The following is a 19,833-nucleotide window of genomic DNA, read 5'->3' as shown; positions in this document are numbered from 1 at the left end:
ACACTACCAACTTGTGTAGTACAGGCCTATATTAAAAGGCGGGTTACCGAATACCAAAAGGTAAGTCTTGTGTAGTCCCACACCAGTTCGACTGCATCAATTCTTACCCAACACTCCTCTTCATTCTGGAGAGAAGCAACTGTAGGAGAATGGTTCTTTGCTCACAAGTTGAGGGTCTGCGGGGTGCCAAGTCTGAGCTCAGGGTGGTGACCAGTGTAGCGAAGGGGCCTATGATGAAGCTGGCAGTTAAAATGGATTTCTAAACTCAAACCTGGTGGGCTGATTGTAGGAGGCCACTCTAGTTGTAGTGAACAGGAAGACTAGAATTCAGCCAAAACCCAATCAAGGTAGTGTGGAGAGCAGTCAAGGCTTAGTCTCAGTAGAGTGTGAGCGTGGTAAGGGGACATCAATAAGTCCACACAGAATAACACAATAATTCACGGTATACAGTCAGTTATAAAAAAAATAGTTATTTTAAGCTTTTAGAAGACACTGAAATATGAAACTAGCAGGTAAGTAATGTTACACAATACGATAGAAAACAAATGTATACATTCACCAGTATGTTAATTTACAATACATCACTAAATAACTAACCAGGTCAAATGAGTAAGTATGCTAGATGCAGGTAAAAATGAAGAGAACTTATAACAAGTACAATTCCCTATACTTTTGAAGTCCAACCCTAAAATGTGTGGGGCCTAGTGCAAGAAAGCGTTATCTCTAAAAGCAAGGACAGGAGTTCAATCATTGGAAAACGTTGGGGATTCCATTCATGTCAATGGAGGGAAAGCTGCAAAAAAGAAAATCTTTCCTGACACCAATGGGAATGATGTAAATTAAGCAACCGGAGGATAAAGTTGGAGGGTGAGACGATCGACACTAACCAGATCGAATGCACAAGTAGTTTCTTTGAAATAGTCAGCAAGCGAGGGAAAACCTGGAGATCAAGCAGCATCTGTGTTATAGGCTAGCAAGAGTACTGTTCAGACAAGAAGCATATGCAAAGTCCTATTCTGTTGTCAAATCCCATGCTATGAATGGCAGACTAGAGTAGAATGTTGGTTGAAATGCAGACCACTTGCATGGTTACCATTTAAGAAAATGTCTACTGGTGGCACTGCTATTTTCTATAATGAAATGGCACTGCAAAATAACACTTCTACCTTTTCCAGAGTGGCATGCACAGATGCTTACCTTAGAACTTTGGCTGTGAGAAGTTTCCCAGCTTGTATGTACTTCTCATACACAGAACGGTCATTCACAAAGAATTTTGAAGCATGCTTGAATTGGACACGGCCGACCACTGAGGCAGATATACTGTAGAAAAAAATAATTTTTGCAATATTAAAAGAGATCATACAACTACAAAATGTATAAATGCCTCTTGAAGAGGAATTTGTATATTGGACGTTTGTTCTTGTAGCTGAGAGATTAAATACTTACCTAATAAAAACACCTTGCTCTCTGACAGATTCTACATAGCCTCTCAAAAGCTGTCCTTCATGGAGATCTGCAATGCTTGTAATCTCAACATCTACCACTTTCCCACTGCACTTTGGATTTGTCCTGAGGAAGAAGAGGAAGAAAAAGAAAATAAATATGTAAAGAGCCACTTCCCACATTACTAAACTTCATACAATCAGGGTGGTGAGATGACGGAAATAAAATAAGATCTGGACACAAAAAAAACGAAGCACACATGACAAGCCACCACTCCATAGATTCATTACTTCAAAAAAGTGATACCCCATGAGATTTTTCAACTTCATCTGCAGACCATCAGAAGTCAAACTCTGGGGATCACAGAGAGTTGTTACCAAGAACATGTGTCAGCAATTGTGTGGTGTGCTCATAAAGTGTTAGCATAATTAACCTAAAAACATTTGATCTAATTATTTTGACCGTTTTATCGGTCAGATTGGATTAAAAAAAAAATATATATATATACACACACACCCCCACTTCCCCTCAACCGTATATATATATATATATATATATATATATATATATATATATATATATATATATATATATGATACATTACTCACCGTAATCGTATTTCTGATGCTTGTATCTGCTTAGATTCACATGCTGTGCATAGGCCGACATCTAGTGGAAGCTGCGGAGTATCCTGTGTCGACGCCCATTTTTCGACTTCGAAAAACAAACTGTAATACTCCGCAGCTTCCACTAGATGTCGGCCTATGCACAGCATGTGATCTAAGCAGATTCCACAAGCCTCAGAAATATATATACGGTTGAGGGGAAGTGGGGGTGTTGCATGGGGCGGGGGGGGGGATCGCCCCACATTTTAGACTGAACAAAAGGTCAAATAAATTTGATCAAATGCGATTAGGTCAAATAGACCCAAACCCTCATAAGCCAGCACAAACTTTAAATGCGCAACTGGGGAATTCTGCACATCAAGAAGAACCAAGGTTTCTAAGTGAGAAGCAGAGTGTATATCAGTAGCACCAATTTAAATGTCGTCACAAAGTTCATGCATATAAGATGCTTAGATATACAGACTGGTGCCTATGGAATGCTTTGCACCTTATTGAGAGCTCAGTATCATCTGATCTTTAAGAAGCCTCAACAACCAGCCATGTTCCCACTGGTGCTCTTTGGTCTTGCTTTCAAGCTGGATTATGGATAAAAAGAGGACTCCAGCAGCCATTTCTATAGCTCAGCGTCAGAGCCAAGAATGTTGTGTAGAAAAGCAGCTGACTGAAGATCGGTGGACGACTCCCGAAGAGGCCCAGCATCCCTTCCTGCATTTAGCAAGATGAAGCCCTGCTAGACTACCTGATCTGCAAAGGCCATGTGCAGTGCTTCAACCCTTCGACTGCTGGGACGAACCTGTCTCGACGCATTTGTGTATCCAAGTGCCCTGAACCATCAGAAGTGTCCATGGACCACCCAGTGGAAAAACCAGCTCTCCAGTGGGCTACCTCGCTAGAACCACTGCTGTTCCGCATTCGCCACTGGAACTTTGGTGGTCGCCAGCTTGTGATGTAAATTGCCAGCCTCCCAGCTTCAAGGGATCCAGCTCTGGAAGGTCTTCAACTATAACTGGAGGGACGACTGCCATCGCCTATGTGGGGTGGCAGTCGCTGGAACTCACCTTCCCCCGTTGTTGAAGTGTCCTGAAGAGGTCTCAATCAGTACCTTCTGCATTTCTTCATCAGCAAGTGTTGCACTCTGCTCCTGGAACCGACTAGAAAAATCCTTGAACCCGCAGCTTCTGGGCACCGCTCACTGGAACGAACGGCAGGAAAACCTACTTCCAGCATCCCCCCAGGCGACCCACCTAGTAATCTTGGAAAATCGGAGTGGTGGGGTGGTGCCATGGGAGGGCCGGGGGGCTTAAGTAAGCATGTAGCATTTGCGCCACCCTGTTTTCCTTAGAATAAACGTTGCTTATTCCATTACATCTCTTTTGGTCATCGCATCTAAAAGCAGCGCTACCTGAAAGTTAGAAACTTAATTTACCCAGCAGTAACTTTGTTGCTCAACGTCTCTGGAAAATTGACCAACAAAAGAACCTTACCTACTTAAAGACGCTTTTCTGGGGAGAAGCTTTTTGACATTTGGGCACAAGGCCCCAACTCCTCAAAATGATTGGATTTCTGAAGTTAGGGCACATTTCTTGTGACTTGGTTGCATTTCATAAGAACCTATGGTGATTGTAAACATGTTCATATTTGAGTGTTGTGTAATATCACCTGCTTGTTTCATTTCCTAGTGTGGGTTTTGAGCCTAGAATAAATATAGTATGTTTGCACTTACCTGGCTAAATTGAAAGATTGTGTGCTTCACTATGTGGACTCATTGTGGACTCCTGACCCCACTCACTCGCCCAAAAGCGGCCGTGCCACAAGGTTTTTCGCTTTCTCTTTGGCCATATTGTATCTTGGCCTTCGTTCCTGCCTTCTCAGGTCAGGAAATCGCCAATATTGTCATGCATTTGCCTCGGAAAGCTGCAGCTTTCGCGGGCTAGTACGTGTCCCTGGGCCCATGAAGTGGGAGGGACTGTCTGGTCCCACTCCACAACCGAGGTGCCTGAAAGTCTAGTGTGAATGCATGAGAGAAACCCACAGTGGTCCCCGATTGGAGCACTGTTGGCTGAGATCCTTACCATTGGTGAGCTAGTTTTTGCCACGAGCCCCGATTTGAGAAAAGGGGGCGCTCACAGCCATTTCAGTAGATCGGCAACAGCGCGCTAAGTAGCCTTTGTAGCTGTGCAGCCGTCTGAAGACCCGAGGACAACCCCTGAAAAGGCCTGGCGAGATTTCAATGGATTGCCTTTCACCCGCAGATACCTCATCTTGATAGATAAACATCCTCCAGGTCTACTGCTTGGAAACATTTCGCCAGGGGGCGTTGTGGACCTCGAATCAAATTAGCGGTCATTTTCCTCAGAAAACCTTTACGCAATGTTGTCTCACCGGGTTTCGGGCTTCAAGCGATGCTGCGATTCCAAGGCCAAAATGTATGTAACCGACCCCCACGACATGTGTCCGTGGTGTCTAGGTGTTGGTCACGACACAGAGGCCTGCGTGTCGTGCTTGAAAATGCAGCGGAAATCCCTACATGAGAGGGCCAGGAAACTGGCCTTGGGTCGACCGCCTGCAAAATCTCTGGCGCAGTCGCTGGTCTGGTCTTCTGAGGCCGAGACTGAGGTTTCCACCCCCGAGAAAGGTAAAGAAAAACATCACAAAAAGAAATGGTCCCATTCCAGGAGCTATTCCTAGTCTTCCTCGCGGAAGAAGCAGCAGCACCACCGTCATCGATGCAAGTCCAGCTTGTCGTCAGAACGACATAAGCCCTCGGAGGGGTTGACCACTCAAGAACAGTGTGAACATTTTAAAAGTTCAATGCTTGAAATGTTTTAACAGCAAGCTGCTGTAGGTGCGATTCTGGCCCCCGACCAGCAAGCTTTGGTGGTGAAAGCAGCGCTCCCGACTCCAAACCAGCCACTCTGTGCACACCGTCAACGACGCTTTCGGGCTTCACGCCTACTAAGTACAAATCACCGGAAGGCTGTACCTCACGGCGTCCATCTGTTGTTCGAGCATCCCTCAGTGCCGAAAGAACCATTAGTATTGAAAGTCGTTTTTGGCTTCGAGACCTATTCCATCGACGGTTGAGCCTTCGGCACCGACAGTCGGCGATGGTTCGTCTGTACCGTTGTCAAGATCGAGGTTCTTTGACTCTATGCACTCCATTTTCAGTATCGATGAACCCGATGATCAAGTCGACCCCGTTTGCACGGGAGCCGGCAGTGTCAATTATTTCGACGACCAGGCCGATTTATTGGCCCCGGCTCAAGGTCTACAGGATGCTAGTGGCCTAGATCCCCAGACCTCGAGTTGCAGCAAAGCCAGCCCTATATTCATGCTAATGGAAAGTTCAAGGATCTGGATGATGGGGTTGACACCCTTGGGTTGAAGGCCTCTGCAACACCTATTCAAGGTTATGAGCTCACCGATATCTTGGACGAGGGTCCCACAGTTGAGCACAACATGCCATTTATCCCAGCTATTGTAGACCCTTTATCCTCCTTATGGCAGCACCCTTGCACTATTCCCCCTGTAAACGCTAATTTTACAGGGAAGTTTAGGCTGGCAAGAAGAGACAATTGTTTCCTCGCCACACATCCTTCCTCGGAAAGGCTGGTTATGCAGGCTGCCACCATTTACACGAGACCAGCGGCCTCCACTTTCAATCTGCATATGGACAGAGGGAAAGAAATTGTATGAGTTGGCCAGAATGGTGTTCACCTCTGGCAGCATGGCGCTCAAAGCCACAAACTTAGCATGCGGATTTGCAAAATACTCCTTCGGCTTGTGGAAAGTGGTGGAACATGCTGCTCAATACATCCCTGAGAGTGCCATGCGGGGCAGATTTTTACAGCTGGTAGGGGATGGGCAGGGGTAGCCAAGCAGTCTTTGCAAACTGGCCTGGACATAGCAGACTTCGTTGGCCGATCAATGGGTTCAGCAATGGTAATGAGACAGCAGGCCTACCTGAAAACGTATGGCTTCTCTCCGAATGTTCAGAATAGGCTGCTGGGCATGCCCTTTGGGGGGGAACGTGCTTTCGGTCAGAAAGCCGACACATCTTTGGAACAGTTTAAAGAATCCAAGTTGGCTGCTAAATCACTGGGCCTAGCGGCGAAGCCGGCCAAGCCTGCCTTCAGAGGCAGGGGCTATAGGTATTACGTACTCTACGGCAGGGAAGCAGAGCTCCCACAAGCTAGGCCGAGGCACTTCTCGGGGGGGGGGATGAGGGAAGAGGGTCCTCTAGAGGCCAACAAGCAGCAACAGCAGTGGGGGTGCCGGCGCCCTCTAAGTCGCTTTGATTTCCTTTGCCATGATGCACTGTTTGGTGGACGGTTGGCTCCAGTGGCAGGAGACGCCTGGGCCCTGCAGTTGATTCAGTGTGGTTGTTTTGCCTTGCTAAACAAAACACCGGACAGACCCCCACTGTTAGCTAAGAATTTGTAGAGTCCAACTGGTGTGGGACTTTACAAGACTTATCACTTGATAGTAGGTAACCCCACCTTTTAAGATAGGCCTGTACTACACAAGTTGGTAGAGTGACAGAGGAGCCAGGCTTATCTTGAGAGGGTCAACGTGAGCTGTAGAGCTGTACAATGAAATTAGTAAATGCAGGTATCCAAGTAAACACTTACACACTTAAAAGGTATAGTATACATACTTATTTATATATACAAAAGGATAATTGGAAAATCTTTAAAAAGCAGCAACTAATAGTACCATTAATCCCAAAGTTAGGATTCAATTCAACAAGAGCAATAAAGTAGTTGAGTAAAAGTTTCTTATGCTAAACATATTCCAACACACTGAGCGACGTCATTTGAGGTCAGTATTACCCCTTATTTGTGATCACCATTGCAATATTGAGTTTCAAGGAGGGAAAAGTTCAAGTTACATCAGAACACACTTTATAAGTAGTAAAACAATTAGATTCCCCCAGAGGGATGTAGGCAGTATTTTATCCCAGCAATAATAGTGTTCAACAATTAAAACCTGTAAGTGAACAAGCACTGCCAAAGACAACCGGTTCAGAAGGGGGCCTTTAGGGAGCCAGGACAGCCAAAGTCAATTGGCCAGTTCAAAGTTCTGATGCTCTCTTCTTAGAAAAGTGTTTTAAAATTGTAAGTAGTTCTGCAGAAAATCACTGAGGCTCAAGAGGAGCCACCCTGAAGCAGCAAAAGCTGGGAGGCCAGCGCAGGTGAGTTGAAGTCAACTCAAAAGGGTTTAAAATAGTACTCCCCAAGCTAGGAAGCACCACAATTGGCAAAAGGTAGATGTACCCCAAGCCCCACAGTACCTGTGAATTGAAGAATTAGTTCCAGCTGGATACCTTCCTCTTGCAGTGTAGCAGACCCTTGTTCCTGGTCCTTGGTTGTGACGAAAGGGAGGACATCTGGTGGGCTTCTCTGGCAGCACTCGAGAGAGGAATTTGGCAGCAATGGATTCTTCTTGATTCAGTGGCCTTTTGTGGTTTTGGCACCTTTTTCTCAGTGCCAAAGCAGAACAAACAGCTCTGGTTGTAGGTTACTTGATCCCTCTGTCCTGGACTGTGGGTGAGAGGACTCTGGATGAAGATTTCTTGCTTCTGTATGGTCCTCTGGATGCCCACAAGGTTTTGGGTGGATTCGCACTTCGGAAGACAATGCACTCTATGATGGCCAGAGGTCCCCGGGCATTGGGATATTGCAGCATTGGAAAGTCACAGCAAGTCGGGGTTGCGCCAAAATGAGGCTGGTCTTAAGGCTAGTTGGTCCCACCAGCCCAAGAGAGGAAGTCTTCCATTACGGGTCTTCAAAGTTGAAACTAAAACGGGGTAACTAAAAACGGGGTCAGCACAGCTGCAGGAATTCACTGGGCACTTTGCGGTGCAGGAGGGTGTTGCTTGCGGATCTTCAGGTCTTCTTCGTCGGATGTTGTCCTCCAGTGGTCGACTCTGCTCTAGTTCCAAAAATATCACCTTTAAGCCAGTTCCCATTAATTCACAGCCCTAGGGCTGTCAATCACCCAGCTGTCCTCACGAACAGCCAGCCGGCCGGCCAATCAGAACTTGTTTCACACAGGCACACTTATAGACAACGGACAGTGAAAATTCGGTACCCTCCCTCACTTCCTGCCTTTCCAGACACACTGGAGCCTGAGCGGCCTTCAGGGCTGAAGCCTGCCAAAGGTAAAATGCACAAAGGACTCAAACTCAATTAAAAGTGAAATCCCAGAAGGAACCGACAAGAAATGGCGAAAAAAAAAAAGACAGGGGCCATTTTGGGAAAAGGGTCACTCGTGGTTACTGTACTACAGCTGAGAAAACACCCTACAGATACATGGCACAAAGGTAGTAAAAAAGAAATCACTGCCACCAGCCATTCAAGTTAGTGTAGCAGAACAATACATGAGAAGTGGGATAAGGAGTTACTATGTAATCCCCCAGCACTCCACATACGGTGGTGTGTGCTGGACCGCCAAAAGAAAAGGTAAGAAAAGTAATCTTACTATTCTTGGTAATAGTAGCTCACCCAATAAAATGTATGTAAACATTAAGAGTAGTACAAAGGATTTCTCAGTGGCACTGCACAAAAGGTGGCGGGTGTCAATGCAAAAAGCGGATGGAGTTCACCTGACTCCATTAAACAGTATGAAACACAATCATAGTCAGAAAAACACATTAGGAGTGGGGGGGGGGGTGTCCCACTCACTCAGGAGTTACAATTAAAAAGCCCTGAGAACAGCAAAAGAGCTTGGGGTCTCTACAGTTAAAGAGAATTGGCCCAGAAATGAACATTCTCCTTAACACCCACCTCCCCAATCCAACCAGGGACAGCTCCAGGAAGAACTCAGAGCCCTGTTGGCGAAGGGTGCCGTGGAACAGGTACCACCTGAACAGAGAGGATCGGGCTGGTATACCCGGTATTTCCTTGAGCCCAAGAAGGGAGGCGGACTCCGTCCCATTGTGGACCTCAGGGCTCTAAACAAGTTCCTGAGGAAAGGCAAATTCAGGATGCCAAAATTGCAAGAGAATTGCAGGACTGGCTGGTGTCAATAGACCAGCAGGACGTTTATTTCCAAGTGCCAATGCACCAAAAGCACAGGTTGTTCCTAAGGCTTCTCATAGGGGACAAGCACAAACAGTTCAAGGTGCTGCCCTCTTTGGGTTGACCTCCGCTACTTGATCTTGACCAAGCTCATGGCGGTACTCGTGGCTTACCACATCAGGAGATCTGGTGTCCATGTATTCCCATATCTGGACGACTGGCTGACGCGGGGGAACACAGCAAACAAGACCATGGGGGGAGTCAGACGCAGTCCAGAATAACAAAGCCAATCGTCAGGAGAAATGTTCACTAAAACGCTAGGAAGCGGGTACAAAGTGAACAGAGCTTCAGTGACAACAATCAATCGGAAGCACCCGATTGCTGCGCAAATAGAGTTTTGATCTTGATAGGATGCAGAGTTGCACGACAGGTGACTGTGGAGGGACATGGATTGCGTAGTTGCCGAGTGGCGTCCCATAACAGCACAACATTGCCATGGCAATCTACCCGACAGTCTACATTTAGTAAAAACGGTCTGGCAGCCGTTCTATAAGCAAACAGCGTTAGTTCTGCACGTGGACTGGCAGGACGCCCAACACCAGTGAGGACATGGGAGCAAGGATCAGCAGGCATGACACAGATAATCCTCACAGACCTTTCTCTTCCCCATCCCTCTGCTTTCTGGCACTTTCTTTTCCATTTCCATCCATTTTGTTTTCTTTTTTCACCTCTTGCGATCTCTGCCGCACCTGTGAGACCTCTCCTCTGCACCTCAACCCGGCTGTGATTGATCGTTCCCCCAAGGGAAGCCAAAGCCTTGTCTGGAGACCATGATGCTCCTTTCCATCTGGGTCCTGGCTTTGATGAGGTAGCTGCTGTGTTTGTGCTCCCTGCGCTCCCTCCACATCATGTAATGTTTGGCTTGCTTTCCTTGCCTCTGCATTCTGGCACTTTTCCCCCCATTTCTCTCAATTTTCTGCTTTTTCTCCACCTCTCTTGTGCTCTCTGCCGCAACTGTGCGACCTCTCCCCCACCCCAGGCCCACCTGGCCATGATTGGCTGCTCGTGTCCGAGTGGTAGGCTCTTAACACCCTCCTCTAAGGCAGCCTATCCCCAGGCAGCCCTAGGCTAAGGGCTCTAAAGAAAACAGCAGCTCCTGAAGAAGCAGCTCCAGTCCGTGTTTGCCAGTGTTCCCTGGGAATCCTGCCGTCAACCAGCAGCTACTGATAAAGTATGGGTTGGGTGGGGAGTACAGCAATTACTGTATTTCAGAATAGCTCGTCCACTCTATTCATCTACATAATATAGCACACCAATGCTAGCCAGAGAGCAAGTTAGGAACAAGTTTCTTGTAACTATTATTCTCCAGCATGGATCTGGCATGGTTTCACATTTTCATGAATAGTCCCCGCCAGGCTGGGAATCCTTGGTAAAAGAAAAACAGTTTCACTTTCACAAACTGTATTTCTCCCATAAACCAATCACTGTCATGTGGGTCATACTGCCCCCCTCCAAAGACAGTCCTCTCCTTAAACCCATCCTCTGGCAGCCATATTCAGATTTGGTAAGCATGTAAGTGGCAGTATGACCAAGAAGAGCCGCAGAGGGGACGGAGGAAGGGTTTGCATGTGAATCCATGCCAGACCCATGCTGGAGAACAATATTTACAGTTAAGTAACTTGTTCCTTCGCCAGCATGGGCTCTGCCATGGATTCACATGCTCATGAATAACGAATACACAGAGTACAACATTACAAAACCACGGGAGGTGGCAAAGCTCAACAGAAGCAATTACACTTACCCCTGGAACAGACTCACCTCAAGCAAACAGTTTGCATAGCACTGCTTGGCCGACTCTGGACTCCTCCCTGGAATCCCCGTCGAAGCAGTATAACTTTGTGAAGGTGTGCACATACCACCACGTAGCAGCCCAGCAGATGTTCAGCAGGGCAGCTGTTGGTTCGCCAACCGATGACAGTGCATGATGCAGCCAGAGAGCCACCTTGAGATCGAAGCCTTGGACAAGGCCTTCCCATGGCTCACAGGACCAACATTCACGAACAGCTGTGAAGTCTTTTGAACACTCTTTGTGCGTGCCACGTAGAACTTCATGGCACGAGCAACATCTAACGAGTGCAAGGCCCTTTCAGCCTGACAAGAGTTTTGGGGGAAAAAAACAGGCATCAAAGGTTCGTTGAGGGGGAATTCCGACGGAACCTTTGGCAGGAAAGAGGGGTGCGTCTGCAGCACCACTCTCTGTTCGTGGAAAGTCAGGTATGGCTGTTTGAAGGATACGGCCTGTATCTCACCCACCCTCCTGGTGGAGGTGATGGCCACAAGGAAAGCGGTTTATCACGAGAGGAACTTGAGAGGGGACTGATGCATAGGCTCAAAGGGGGCCCCCATGAGCCTCATCAGAACCACGTTGATTTCCCACACCAGGGCAGGAGCATTCGCCAGAGGGAAAGATCATAAAAGTATTTTGACTGAGTCAATGAGAGCAAAGTGAAGACCTTCCTGGAGACCTGGTGTATTGTGTGATAGCTGCCAGATGTACTTTGATCAAGGCATGCGCCAGTCCGGCCTTGGCCAAGGAAAACAAGTACGGAAGAATCTGCGGGGCGGTGACCCTCGGAGGGGTAATCTTCTGCGACCGGCACCACGTAGCGAAACACTTCCACTTGTGACTGTAGCACTTCAAAGTCGACAACGCCCTGGCCTTGGCGAGGACATCCCTGCAGTACGTAAGCAACTCATATCTTCCAAACTCTGGGGCTGCAGGAGCCAAGCCCTCAGGTTGTGTGATCCTGGGTCGTGATGCAGGATTGCACCGCCTGCTCTGGTGAAAAGATCCAGCACCGCTGGTAGATTGACAGGAGGCGTACACTGACAGGCTGAGAAGGTCTGGATTTATGGCCCAGCACACTGCCCATAGATCCAGGATGTTGTTATGTAGAGCCTTCTCCTCCAGCAGCCACAGGCCTCTAGCGTGCAGATGCCCAGTGTGGGCTTCCCAACCTTCCAGGGAAGCGTCCGTGGTGATCGTTTACTGGAATGGAGGGTTCTGAAATCCTTTGTCCCCTGGCGATGTTGAAGCAGACACCCCACCACCTTATTGTTCGCTGGAATTTGTCGTCCAGAGTGATCTTGTCTGCAAATTTTCCGGACAGTTGTATCCAGCAGGGATCCAGGAACTCCTGAAGAGGTTGCATCTGTTACCTGCAGAGCCCGATAAAGGGAAGATGCAGGACGACATCATGCCGAGCAAGGACTTGACGGTTTGCACCGTGGCCGTCTTCATCGTCAACAGCCACTGCACCTTCCCTTGAACGGTCGCTACCCTCTCCTCCGAGGGTGATGCCAGGCAGGACAATGTATAGAGTCTGGCACCCAGGAACAAACAACAAGTTCTGCGATGGTGTCAAGTAGGACATCGGATAATTGATGAAGAATCCCAGATCCGTTAGCAGCTTGATGCCCGCCTCTGTGTGTCTGACGGCCCAGATGAGCCATTCGTTGAGGTACGGGTATAGGTGTATTCCTCGTAGACGCAGATGGGCCGCTACCGGTGCCAGGGTCTACTTGAACACTTTGGGGGCCGACTTCAAACCAAAGGGCAGGGCCTTGAACTGGAAGTGCTGTCCACGCACCATGAAACTTAGAAACGTTCAGTGTTTCCTGTGAATGGGGACGTGGAAGTGGGCATCCTCCAGGTCCAACGACGTCAGGAAATCCCCCCCCCCTTTTCAGTTGGCCGAGTATGTGTTGCAACGTGACCAACTGAATTTCTGAGACTTGAGGTACTTGTTCAGACGTCGTGGGTCTAGAATGGACCTCCAGCCCCCCTGTCTTCTTTCTGACCAAGAAGTATCTCAACTAGACTCCTGGGCACCAGAGTCGCTGGGGAACAAGCTCTATTGCCCCTTTCTGTAGCATGGCACGTACCTCCTTTAAGAGTTGAGGGATGTGACTGGACACCGGAGGGATCCACGGACAACTGTGCTGAAATTCAAGGGTACGTCCTTGGGCTTGAGCGTCCAGCACCCATCTGTTGGTGGTGATCTTTTCCCACTCACTGACGAACCTCGTCAGCCAGCCTCCAACCGGGGTTCACAGGTGGGGACCCGATGTCCTGGTCAGTTCAGGCTTGCTTCGGCGCCGGTGCCCTGCAGGTGATGCTTTCCTCTGCCACCGTAGGCTGGGACCGGCCTCTGTAGCCTTCCTGAGTCGTGGATCTGGAAGGCTAACGGTACGATGAGGAGAACCCTTTCAATGACCTGCCAAACCTTCCTCAGGAAGAGCAAAAAGAAGCACAGTGCTACTGTAGGGTGCACAAGGACAGGCCTTCTGCGTATCCTTGATGGCCTGAAGGGACTCGTCGACTACCTTCCCAAAAAGGTTCCATCAGTCGGAAAACATGTCCAGTACCTTCGCCTGGACCTCCTGGTGGAAAATCGTGGCCTTCATCCAGCCTTGGTGACAAAGGCAGACACAGTTACCCCATCTGCCAGAACCCTGTGTCGGTCAAGTCTAGCGCCACCGTGATGGCGTGATCCGACACTACCTCTCCCTCCCGGAAGAGAGTGATCGCCTCCATCCTCTTGCCATCCGGGAGGAACTCCAAAATGGGACCCAGCTTGTAACACAGCTCCCTGTCGTACCTGGCTAGGATCGCCAGTGCGTTGACCACCTTGATAGTGGATGCCACAGTGTAATCAGTTTCCTTAACATGGTTTCCATCTTCTTCCCCTTGCAGCCACCGAAACCACTGAATCCGGCGATGGTTGTGACCTCAGGCACTTGGGTGCGAACTCCGGCACACAGTACTTCTTCTCTAGCCTATCCCGTTTGGCTGGAGCCATGCAATGGTTCTTCAAGACGGCTAGGCCCTCCTCCCACACATCGTCCAGGAGAGGCATCGCCATGATTGTCTTCCTCATGGCCTTGCAACGCTGATACAGGAAGCCCTCCTTCCTGGTTTCTGCGGGCACAAGCTGGAACAGGTCAGAGGCTCGGGCCATCATGGAATGAAACAACCTCACTTCGGCCGGTGGGGATGCCCTAGGCTGCAGGGACCACCCGCCTGCTGCAACGCTATCATGGACATTATGGCCGTATCCGTCCCCATGTCTGGGTCTGCTGGGTAGAGGGGTCCTGATGTGGGTGTTGAGGCTGAAATGGGGGCGTCGAATGATGCTTCCTCTTCTTTGCTGGCAGCTGATCGGGGGCCTGGAGAACCATTGGAACTGACCCTTGTGGCATCTCAAACACCAGGGTGTGGAGGGTCGATGGGATGTCCAGAGAGACATCTATCGGTGGAGCTGGCGTGATCGGAACACTAGACCCCACATAGCCGCCGCCGCTGTCCTCTACCATGTTCTTGTGGACCATGCGCAAGGACTCCAGGTGCTCGTCTGTGGATGAAATTGCCATGGCCTGGGACTGATCCGGGGCCTCGTTGCCCTCCCACCCCCATTTTTCCACCCGGAGGGGCTGGAACCAGGTTCTTTGACGGTGCCTCCTTTTTCCGGCGTGCTGGCAGACCATGTCAAAATCATTACGGCAGCATCATGCCTCGGAGGGAGGGATACCTTCAGCGCTGTGGGGGCTACCGTCTCAGGGTCTGCCCACTTAGGTTTCCCAGAGAGATGCTGCCACTAGCTCCATCGTCGACAATGATTAATTGTGCTGCCTGGGCCTTCTTCAGCAGTTCGGCCTTCTCCTCTGTCCACAGCATCTCTGGCTTCTCACGCAGTTTACCCGGGTTGCACGATTTTTCGCTTCGAGGAGAAGCTTGAATGCCAGCTGGCAATGGAGGCGGAGGGTGATGTCGATCGTGCCCTGTCTGCCATGGGATCAGCTTCCGCTGCAGCCCTGTTGGACCAGGACTTGTGATTCTTGGCCTTATCTTGGGCCCCCACTGATAAGGCACCCTCACAGAACTTATAAAGTCGCTTCTCAGATCGGCCGGCCCTGGATGAGGCATGACCCTGCTCAGAGCACGGGGCAGAGGCCTTGGCGCTCAGCCACGCCGCCATTCTACTGTGCCTGTCCTTTGTTGTCTTCTTGGAGAATCCACGGCATATTTTACAATCTCCTTCCTTGTGGTCTGGATGCAGGCAGTAGAGGCATTGCAGGTGCTTGTCCTCCACAAATACATTTCGAAGCCCTCACTTGGTGCAGGACTTGGAGGGACCTTCCTCCTTCTCCTCAGTCATGATCCGAGGGCACAAAGTAGGCGCAATGGCCTTCTGGAAACTAACGATCTTCACCCTTGAGGGGCGCTGAAATTCACTGACAACTAATCCCCGCTGTCGGCAGATGGAGAGAAGTGCACACAGGCTCTTTTGTAACATAAATAGAATCCTTTTCTGTAAAGAAACACGAAAAAACATTGAAGTAGGTCGCAGAGCAAACTCGAGGATTCCCAACACTGAAGTGTGTGGTAAAAATCTGAAGATGGCTGCTAGTGGAGGGGCTTAGGAAGAGGACTGTCATTGGATGGGGGCAGTATGACCCAGAAGACATTGATTGGTTTAGGGGAGAAATACAGTTGACGACAGGGAATATTCATGACCATGTTAATCCATGCCAGACCCCATGCTGGATAATTTCCCAATCACTGCTGTGCACCAATTCATAGGTGCTTCCATTTAACGCTATCTCCAATTTAGGCTTAGTCACACTTCCCGCGTCACACCTAAATAGAATTGTGAATTTTAGCCATGCATCACACCTAGCTAGAACGGTGAAGAGTAGGCATGCTTCTCATTTAGAGAAAAATAGTGAAGTTCAACCATGCGTATCACGCGACAGAAATGTGGAGATTAGACATGCATCACAATTGATGGGATTGTGTAGATTAGCTACATAGATTAATTTACTGAGTAGCCACTGTACTAACCACCCCGCTCCTACTTTCTCAAACACTATACATGCCCACTGGGCTAGCCAACCTATACCCTAACACACATCCAACACAAGTAACACACATTTCAACAAACAAAAACAGACACTGGACCTTACTTGTACGGATACAAGCCAGTGCGCACAACCCTACATACCAGCAATTTACATATAAAACACACAGACACACCCCTACATAATAAACAGTCACATAGAAAACATACCAGGCATTGGACCTTACCCGTATGGATACAACAAGCCAGTGCATGCAACCTACCATCTGAAAGCTAACACACACAGACACCAGTTTCTCCCGGTTCTGGACCTATCTTATCACTCTTCCCTCACTAAAAAACCCCGTCCTCTTTTTGGCAGAACCATGTGGGCACCTGGAGACTGCCCTTGGGTGGTAGCGGTGCACGGTATAAATCAACATAACAGATATTTGGGAGACTTTGCAATAAAAGTAAACATTTTCCCTAAACTCCTCTACATGTCCGAGAACATACCGGTGTCGCCGGGGGTGAAATACTACCATGAAGTACGCACCCAACTGATTAAATTGGCATGGCACCCCAACCTCCCAAAAACTCCTCCAATTCAGTAAAGAAACTAGAAATCCATAACCATTTGCAGAATTAATCATCATACTGGAATCCACAAAACCACCAATCACCGTCTTGGACTTATCCAACATCGAAGAAAGAACTGAGACAACACAAAAATGGTTCACAAAAACACTAGATGACATCGCACCTGAAAAACCATTCACCCCTTCACTAAAGAAAGAATTGTGGGATGGTTCACACCCACCTCAAAACACTGAAGAAAACTAACAAGAAACTGGAATATAAATGGAGGAAAAACTATGATCAACATAAAAAAAACAAAAAAAAAAAAACACATACAAAAGACAGATGCCACTATACAAAACCAAAATACTCAAAGCAAATAAATATAACAATGAACGTATCACAAACGCAAGAAACACCCATAAAGAGATGTTCAACATCATCAATGAGCTAACAAACCCAACAGCCTGCAACACACCCACACAAAACCTATGCAATGACTGTGCAGATCACTTCGAAAACAAAATCACAAGCATCCAGCAAGTTATAAAGAGCATGCCCAAAAACACTAAACTTCCCTAACCACCCAATGCCAGAACCAACTACAAGACTAACCAACTACTCACCAATTTAGACAGAAATATTAATCAGCTTAGTGAACAAAAGTAACACCAGCAAATGTTTTCCAACCAGACACGTACAAGACAATCCTCAACCAAAAAACACCTGCAGAATACTTCCACAACCTCTTTGACCATTTACTAGCAACAGGGAATGTGCCACATGCCTTCAAATCAGCATGCATCAAGCCCCTCCTAAAAGACATCAGGAATCACAGAAGACCTAACGAACTACTGACCAATTTCAAACAACCCGCTCCAGGCAAAACTCCTAGGAAACTACATTTCCGAACAAATCCTGGAACATCAAAAAAATTGACACTGGAAAAGGCACAAGTCGGCTTCAGACCCAGGAGAGGAACGAAACATCATTACTATCTATATGGAATGATCTAAAAAACCAACACAGACTCGAACGTCACATCGGCACTAATACTACTAGATCCATCATCAGCCTTCCATACAATGTAGACACAGTCCACCATGAAACAAACCTCAAAAGACGAATAGGAATCGGCAACACAGCGTTGCTATGGTTAAAATCCTTCTGAGCAGAAACAATGTGGCCAAACCCCTTCAACTCAGCACCTCTCACAGCAATCTGCAAAGCTCCACAAGGCTCATCACTCTCGCCCTTGCCCTTCAACATCTACGTGACCCCTCATCAATATCATCAAAAAACATGGTCTCACTTGCTACAACTACGCAGATGACACAAATCATCTGCAAAATCAGCACTAGTGAAGAACAAGGCCCAATTCTTTTTAAACTTCCTGAAAAAAAGAAACCATTGGATGAATACCAGCAGCCTTAAACTCAACCCAGACAAAACAGAAATCATGCACACCCTATGACCCGTCGAGCCATCACCACCATTCCATGGCCTACCGAAATGGGAAATTGACCGGAACCTACCAAAGTGGTTAAAAACTTCAGAACATTAATACACAATGAGTTAACACTCAAACTGCAAGTCGACACAGTAGTAAAGAAGTGCTTCTTCCACCTATACACTATCAGGCAGATACTGCCTTTCTTCACCTTCCCACATGTCATGAATACACTACGCAATATCATACATCTCAGAATGCCAGACTGCCTTACCATAAAAACTACAATGAATACAGACCACAGCAGCAAGACTATTCCTCAGATTCAATAAGAGAACATATCACACTAGAACTGAGAACTGCCTACCAGTAAAAAAATAAAATCTTCAAACCACTCTGCATAACCCACAGAGCAATATACAGCCAAAGAGCGGAATCCATATAGGTATACATTTCCATCTACAAACCAGACCGAACACTAAAGTCCAGCAATGACATTTGCCTCGAATCAAAACAAGCCTGAAAGCGGAAATTTGGTGGATCAGCATTCTCCTGCATCACGGCAAAACTTTGCAATTCACTCCCTAAGGAAATATGAACAATAAAAGACCACCTAAAATTCAGAAAATTGCTAAAAACATGGGTCTTTAATGCACAGAGCTAAACAGGAAAGGAAACACTGTTGAAGTGAAACAGCCAACACAACATAAGAGAAACAAAATACGTTTTGGCCATTACGTAAAACAACCCAAATGAAATACATTAACCAACCCCCCCCCCCTTACTTACCTTGCGGCAGTACACTTCGCTGTGTGCCGCCGACTCGCTGTGTCCCTGCAACACCTGTTTGCATTCACTTCCATGATCGGGAACCAGCGCTGCAGGGACATTTTCTTTTTTTTTCTTTCACTTTAAGTGAACGGCTGCAGGGGACACACCTGCAGCCCTTGTGACATTATAGTGAATGACCAAATCCCCAAAAAGGGGATTTAGTCGAGAATTAACAGCCATGCGAAATTTTCATATGGCCAAAATTCAAAATTCAGCCAAATCGCCCATTCTGTAATTTATTTCCGGTCATTTTGGCCTTTTCCAAAACCTGCACACCCAAACCAAAGAAAGCATTTAAACACAAACCACCATAGAAGAAAATGAACCCTGCCAGACCAACATAACCATTGTATAGAAGGGCAAAAACTACGAACATCACTAACCCTACAAAAAAAAACATTCCGCTATCCTGCATACTCACCCTCAAACACGAAAGAAAACACACACATACCTCTAACACAGCAGAAACTTTAAACCACCACAAAATGCACACAGTCAGCAAAACCCAACACAACACAGAAAACCAATTACACACAAATCATCCCACACACACTCGTACAACAAACCCAACCTAATCCGTATAAACTAAAAATAAACAGCACACAGCAATCATTTTTCTGAGCTGAAGGTAACAGTACATTAGAGCTCTCTGGTGCTTTCCCTCGCTATCCCACTAAACCCTCCTTCCTTTTCAGAGGCCCCAGAGTGCCTGAAGACCATGAAAATGGTAGCGGTTCACAGTATCAATCACAATAACATAACGCAACATGCAGTCACAGTTTAAGGGCCAACTCAGCACTTCCTCTTTCCATGACTGATTAACTGAGTAATTACAACTGAACAATCGGAAGAGGAAATAATCCGATATAAAGCTCTACATCAAATGGGATATTATTTAATACTGAACAATTAGATCTAATCACAAAAGAGGCAGCACAAATACGACATGCGTTACTCACCGTAATAATAGCATTTTTGATGAT

The 19,833-nt window shown here is 47.4% G+C and overlaps 1 protein-coding gene across 1 annotated transcript in view; it reads right to left on the bottom strand.

Moving 5' to 3' along the window:
• PDCD11 (programmed cell death 11) overlaps window positions 1-19,833 on the bottom strand; it is a 1,291,633-nt gene that overhangs the window by 230,412 nt on the left and 1,041,388 nt on the right. The window contains exons 27-28 of the mRNA XM_069611704.1: window positions 1,447-1,569; window positions 1,198-1,320 (exon numbers count right to left, since the gene is read on the bottom strand). Coding sequence (XP_069467805.1) covers window positions 1,198-1,320; window positions 1,447-1,569 — 246 coding nt within the window. The remainder of the gene's footprint in view (window positions 1-1,197; window positions 1,321-1,446; window positions 1,570-19,833) is intronic.

Source organism: Ambystoma mexicanum, chromosome 8 (genome assembly GCF_040938575.1).
Source record: "Ambystoma mexicanum isolate Mex_15411 chromosome 8, UKY_AmexF1_1, whole genome shotgun sequence".
In the NCBI taxonomy this organism is placed as follows: domain Eukaryota; kingdom Metazoa; phylum Chordata; class Amphibia; order Caudata; family Ambystomatidae; genus Ambystoma; species Ambystoma mexicanum.
The sequence above is the reverse complement of the archived record's forward strand: the minus strand, read 5'-3'. Positions and strand labels throughout refer to the sequence as shown.